This window comes from Psittacula echo, assembly GCF_963264785.1.
Source record: "Psittacula echo genome assembly, chromosome: 4".
NCBI lineage: Eukaryota > Metazoa > Chordata > Aves > Psittaciformes > Psittacidae > Psittacula > Psittacula echo.
In genome coordinates this window covers 99,773,146-99,780,446 of record NC_137738.1, presented here as the reverse complement: position 1 = coordinate 99,780,446, position 7,301 = coordinate 99,773,146, and the positions used below count along the sequence as shown (strand labels likewise).

Genomic DNA, 7,301 nt, shown 5'->3' with positions numbered 1-7,301 from the left:
AATAAAAAAAAAAATCAGAGAAACACCTAACAAATTCTTGTAATTTCAGAATGGTTACTGAAAAATGCTTACTGAGACATATGCCGCATACCATCACTTTTCAGTTCTGAAATTTCCACCTATTACAAAGAATTAAACAAAAAAACCAACCAAACAGGCTCTAAATATTTCCCTTCAATATAAACAGATTAAACCACGGAGAAAACTTCCTGTCTTCATTTTGACAGATAGGTGAGGAGGATGGAGGAGAGAACACAGGCACACTCAAGAGAGAAAACAATCCCAACTGCAATGCAACTAAGATATCAAAGAGAACTCTGAGACAGGTCAATGGCATCTCTGTATCAAGAGCTAAATGAAAACCACCTAATGGGCATCTCTCCCATAAATGGGGATCCAAGGTTCTGGCTTATTGTTTAGCAAACATTCTCCTAACAAGAGCAAAGATACTCTTAAGGAAACTTTGTAATTAGGAACAAAGAGAAGAGTATGTTTGACATCTTTATTTCCTGAGCATCCAAAGCAAGGAGGCAGCACCACCACTATACACCAGATGTTATGACAAATAAAGTTATATACGTATATACACACACATAAATTGTAAAGCACTCTGACAGATGTTTGCCAAAACCATGATTGTCTAATTAAATAAACATGTTGAGAGATCTTGGAGAGAAAAAAAAAAAAAAAGTACCTGGAATAATACCTTTTTTATTGTTGTTTTGTTGTTGTTATTGTTTTGTTTTTTTAATGAATTGACATAGTACTTCCCTGACTGCAGTCTACTTATTTAAATCTTTTGATAGTATCTTCACACACTGCCTTTCTAGATTGTGGAGCATAGAATTACAAGTCTCACTCAGTGCTTCTGGTAGTATTAAGTCATTCTACTTATCACAGTGCTGAAAAAAATCCATATTCTTCACAGTATTGTCCATCTTTTGCAGCTTTTCTTTCAGTTTTATATATGAATTTAGATCCTTTGTTAATGGTATTCCAGCACCCACCTTACCAGATTTCCTTATTCGAAACTTTATCACAGATAACCCTATGGTTTGGATAGCCTTTTTTTTTTTTTGTTTCACTCTTCCTTTATTTCTGTCAGCAAAATAGAGGTTTCGTTATAATCTGGTTCACAAAGGGAAGCACAGTAAGTAGGATTTGGATGCTTAGCCTACAAATCTGTTTTTTCTGATTTAATTCTGTCAACTGAAATAAGACAGCACCTACTTCTAAAGCAGGCTGCATGGCCAGCAGCAATTAAGGCATGAGCTAGACTGTTCTCCTTGTGCAGAACATCCACCTCTAACTTCATTTCAGAGCCATAGTGTTTAAAATGAAATACCAGACCAGGATGACTAAGAAGCTCCTGAAACAGAAGTTTAGCTTCATCACTCCAGTATTCCCCTTTGGCAGGAACTATATCATGTAAAGAGCAAGAGTGTGCCAAGTGTGGTAAATAAGACAGACTTTTTGTTATGACTTTAAGTTTATGGATATCAGAGTAAGGGATGCTCTTCAGAAAGCCATAATCAATAAATCTAAGAACAATAGACTGACTTGTTACTTCACTAATTTCTGCCCTGTTCCACTGTGCTTCCAATCCAAACTTAATCAAGCAGCTAGCACCAGGAGCCACAAGTTCTTGTGGCAAAGCTGGCAAGCTGTCAGGAAGGTCAGAGAGCAGCAAAGACAAGTTTTGCATGCAACCAAATGAATTTTCAAACTGGACGCAAAAGTTTGAAGGATCAGTAACTGCAGATACAAACCCAGGATACCTACTGCCACTCCGCAGCAACCATGTGACTGAATTTTTTTTGAATGACGTATCACACTCCTTACAATCTATATTACTGGATGTTTCTCGTCCAACAATAGTCTGACAATGACTTAACAGCGTGTCCAAATACTCCTGAAGCAGAATTTCCCCTATTAAAATATCTACTTCCCAGATATGAGAACATTCCAAGTATCTCAAAAACAAGATCCTAACTCCATGATCCAAGAGTGCATTTACCACATGGACAAACTGATTTTTCCTTGTTTTCTTAAACCAAACCCATTTACAAAACACAGCTTGTTTAGGAATACTTCTAACCTCATCACTAAGCATCTCTGCATTATATAAGGACACCATCTCACCCTTTCCATAATCCATGAAAAAAACTAGCATTAACTTCTCTTGGACAAATTTCTTTTTCTTTATCACTCTTGACCGATACCACCCCAAGTTAATTTTGGATTTTGTCATGCATTCCAATCCTTCTTCAATGTCATCCACTCTAAGCAAATCACTTCTCTGTGCTTCTCTGACAAGCACTACATTTAATTTGTGCAATACTTCCACATTTCTAAGTAATTGTACATGAAATTCTCCACTCTCTAAAATACTAACTACTTCTGCTCCTTCTACTTGTCCAGAATTTAGATATTGAGGAAGGACATTTAAGGGTGTTTTGAAAGTGTTTTTCATCCTAACAGCCTTAGTTCTGCTTTGATCAACTAAACCATTCCTAGACCTCCTATCTTGAGGATTACCGCTTGTAACCAGAATATGGTTTGGCCTATTTTCCTGATTATGTATTGGTGGGTTTTGCCACCTTGCCCTGCATTTTTTCTGCAGAAGGTCATTAGACACAGATTTTCCATCACAAATTACATCTATTTCCCATTGCTCTCCATGTTGGTGTAAGAACTTGCAAGTGACTGGCTTGTTATTTGTTTTGCTTACTAAACAGGAAGTACTTTCATTAGTCCAGCTTTCAGTAGGAACACTTTTTACTCTGCTAATGAAACAATGAACACTGAGCCTTGGCAAAGTTAAGAACTTTCTCTGAATCCTGCAGATTTTTGAAGGACTTACAATTGCTGCATTACCATAGTCAATGAACTCTATCTCAACAGAGTTTCTCCATTTCAGAGCTTTAATAACTGCTCTACAGTAAAAACAGTGTCATGCTCTGCAACAATAAGGTCCCCTACCATGGGCTCATCTAAGCCATTTTCATGACCTATTTTCTCCATAGTTTCATTTAACTCTTTTGCTAGTTGCATTATTAAGTTTTCATCCTCTGCAAACTGAACATAGAAACTTGATGGACTATTCACATGAGAAATATAACATGTTACTTCAGAATCTACCCGAATATCACGTTGAGGAAGACTGATTAATTTAGGTACATTTTCATTACTCCTTTCCTGCTGACCTGTGTAATTTGGTCTTTCATTACGAGATTTGGAGACAGCATTTACAGTTGCTTCCTTTGAATTTAAAGCAGGCTCTCCAACCAGAGGTTCCTCTCTGTGCTTCGGAACAGCACTGACAGTATTTCTATAAGCTGGTTCTTCCCTGTCCTGTGAAGTTGGAGGTTTTGAGGACCCACTACCCAACTTTTGTGTGATACATGCAACATTCTCTTCATCTCCAAAATTCTGTCCAGTATCTGCCTGAGAGTACTCACTCCATCGGTGGCATTTCACTTCAGTTTTCAGTGTAACTCTTTTAGGGTTTTTAGCAGTTACTTTGTTACTTTCTTTGTCAACTTCCCTGTGACATACCACTCCTCTGTTACTTCCAATACATTGTTGAGTATAATTTTTCAGTGCCAACTCTTCCAATACTTTTTCTTTAATTCTCTGACTTATTTTGAGCTGTCCATCATACAACTCAACAAGAATCTGTCCATCTGATTCTTTGGATACAATTACAGCCTTCAGCAGTTTATCAAGAAATGTTTCCTCAAACCATCTAGTAACTCTTCCTGGAATTTTTGTCTCCCTAAGATCTGACAGACAACATTTAATAGCTTGCATGGGTGTGAATATTAGGTCAGTGGCAAAGTCTGGAATAGGCATCAGCTGGTCTCTCTCTACCACACTCTGATTTCCAAAATCCACAAAGTCAGCACATAAGTAGGATGTCGATTCCACAGGAAAAGCCAAAGCTCTATAAAAGAGACCATCTTCAAAATATCTGGCTATACATAATTGCGTACTGCAGGTATCATATTTTGCATTATTTGGCATTTTACTTATGGCACTCACCTTCTTCATCAATGTCTCTAGACTTTCAGTGTTTCTATTAAGCTGGCAATAGAATTTTGTGGGACTATGTACGTGAGTTATATAAACTTCCTCCTCATCTCCAACTTTTAAATTAAAAGATGAGTAGCAAAAACTGTACAGAGAACCCAAAGATGCAAGATTCCTTGGACCAGTACATTCAGACTGATTGAGTCCACCACCTAGTTCTCTGAAGAACTCCTCTACACTAATAAATGGAGTCTGTAAGTCAACTATATTGCATAAACAGTTGGGGCTTACAAGAGCAAGAGCATAAATTATACAAGTCAGCCGTCCTCTAGAAGCAGAAATGAAGTCTTCAAAACGTCTACACATTTCTTCAGACCAATTAAGCGAGTCAATCTGTAAAAGTACATTTTTAAGTGCACATCGAAACGCTTGACTTTCCAGAGTAAGGAAATCAGGAAGAACAGCCTGAAGATCTTTAAGTAAAACTCTTTCTCGATAACCATAGTCTACAAATATCACATCAACTTCACTTGCGGATACTTGTTGCACAACAGTTGCTCTGTACCACTTCCCATCTTTGGGACATTTAACAATACAGGCAAGCTGTCCAGTTTTGTAAGGACTGGTATGCTCTTCATAGTAAGTCTGAATTTGTTCCATTAAGTTATTTAGCTCTGGCAGTTTGCTTTGCAACTGGCATGAAAAATCTACTGGAGAAACAATGCAAGAACACACCACTTCAAAAACAGCTCCTGGTTTAAACACAAACTCTTTATAAAATACTTTCTCTTCATGTACCAATTTACACCTTTCAGCAACAGCATCTTTTCCAAAACAGGACAGCACAACAGATTCTCTTGGCACTGAAGGCACACTTAATGATTTTTCCTTATGCAATATCTCTCCATTTCCAGATACCTTATTTTTACGAGTATTACATGTGCTCTGCACATTTACTTTTTGTTTCTTAATTTTGTAAGAATTCAGTGCTTGACTTTTTCTTGCTGAATTTCGAGCAGGATCTGGTGCCCTTTCCCAGTATTCAGCATATCCAGCTTGAATCATACATGTGGCAACATTTCCTTGCTTCAAACCATTCCTATAATGCACATTAACAATATGCTTGTTGTTTTGCTTTCCAACTACATGAAGTAGCAGTGGTGTATTAAACACAGCATCTTTGAAGAAATCAATTTCCTTTTGAACCCATACATCATCCACAGGAAATGTGCAAGCAAGTGCACAACACATAGCTAAAGCTGGTAAACTAGAAAACTCAGGAAGCAACGTTTTCACATCATAACAGGGTACTGTATCTGTATTTCCAAAATCCAAAAAATAAACAGAAATGTTTACATGAAGCACTTCAATGACAACACCCCGATAATAATGCATGTCTTTGCTATAGCGGGCACAGCACAGCACTCCAGGCTCTGGGTTTTTAAGGACCATTTCATCAGCTCCACATTGGTTATATGCGGCTGCAATATTTTTCATCAAGGTCTGAAATTCATACTGATATTCACAGGTTTGAACCCAAAAGTTAGATGGATTTATGACATATACCACAAAAGCAGTGTGGAAGGAATTAATTTTCATTTCTACCCTTTTGCAGTGGCTTGACAAAGAAATATCCCTTTCGGGCAAGCAGGTTTTTGTACATTTAGTTTCAGTACAATTCTTTAATGAATTGTATCTCTCATAACATGGTTTGTAGTTTACAGCAGTACTTGTGATTTTTGTTTCTGGAAGTGAGACACGCAAAGCAACTGCCTCATTCAGGTTTTCTGACTGCTTAGCATGAATTCCAAGGGTTTGCTTTTGCAGCGTAATATAATACAAGCATTTGATGTCATCGAATAAATCAACATGAACACACACAGAAGTTTGTGCTATCAAGGCCTGTGTAAGTTCTTTCAGCTGGGTTTTTATTACTGTTTCATCCTGACTATCAAAACAAGACAGTGCACATGGAAATGAGATCATTGGTAATGCCATGAACTCTACTTTAAGTTTCTGAACGCAACTAGATGGCACAGCTTCAATATTGCCAAAATCCATAAACCAGACTTCAACATGGTCAGAGAGAAACTGTTTTATCACTCCTCTATACCATTTCCCATTTTGCCTTTTGGCAGCACAGAGTAGCCCTAAACTATCAAAAGATTTCATATTTTCTGTACTGATAGCTTCATAGTACAAATGCATAGCTCCTGCCAAATCTTCCAGCTCTTTCTGCCATTTCTGTATCTGACAGTAAAATCTATTTGGGCTAATTGCAACAGTTATTCTTACGTTTTCTTGACTGCCAACAGGTAAACGTGGACAGAGATCACCTGGAACTGGCCAAAAATCTGTCGGTTTCTCAGAATTACTGAAAGTAAGCAAAACCTTGACTGGAAGCTTCTGTTGTAACAACTGTGGCACTCTATTACAAAGCATTTCTTGGGGAAATGCTCTTAAAGTTTCTACAATAAGACAAAATGAATCCCCATCAATAAATTTTCCTAACTGCAGTTCAAGAACATCACTAATTATCTTTGGCACTTCTAGAATAAACAGTTGGTATGGCATAACAGTTTTCACATGACCTGCAATCTGTAATCCCACCAGAGATGAAAAATAGTTAATGGCTTTTGGACCCCATTTTTCTCCAAGAGGAAGTATGCTTGCAAAAATACCCAAAACCACCTTTGGAGGCAGTTTAAAGAATTCATCACAAGCAGAAGCAAGATGTGTTTCCTTAACCGGTAGAACTTGCCCAGTGTCTATAAGAAAAACCTTAGAGACATTCTCTCTCTTTTCCAGAACTCTTCCCCTATGCCATTTTCCTTCTGTGTCTTCCACAAAACAAGATCCACCAACGCTGATCTTATCTTTTACTTTGAATACACGCTGAATTTCGTTTTGTAGTATGTAATAGTCAAGTTCACATCCTGCCTTGTGTTGGCCTTGGAACACTATAACCAAGCATTCAGGATGGCATTCTATGCAAGTTATCTTCAGATTCATATCTACTGTGTATGGTGAGGGAGTCAGAGGTTCCATCCTGTCTGCAAAGAAAAGGAGCAAGATCAGCCTTACAATTTTCCAAATTTTTATTTTGTTAACTAATTCCCTACGTGAAATTTGTTTTAAAAATGCTTTAATAGCATATTATTACACTTCCTGTTAAACTGTATACTAAGTATTTAACAATGTCATGTTTTATGCAACTGGGATACACTTGACAATTGAGTGGAAAGCAATTAATGTCATTTACACAATCT

At 37.4% G+C, this 7,301-nt stretch overlaps 1 protein-coding gene across 1 annotated transcript; it reads right to left on the bottom strand.

Annotated features, from left to right (window-relative positions):
* Positions 1-701: 701 nt before the first annotated feature.
* TDRD15 (tudor domain containing 15) lies at positions 702-7,080 on the bottom strand (the record flags this gene model as incomplete). The annotated part of the gene is given in 2 exon segments (XM_080616530.1): positions 702-2,952; positions 2,955-7,080. Coding segments are annotated over 2 exon segments (5,904 nt in total). The 3' UTR covers positions 702-1,174.
* Between the last annotated feature and the right edge of the window lie 221 nt (positions 7,081-7,301).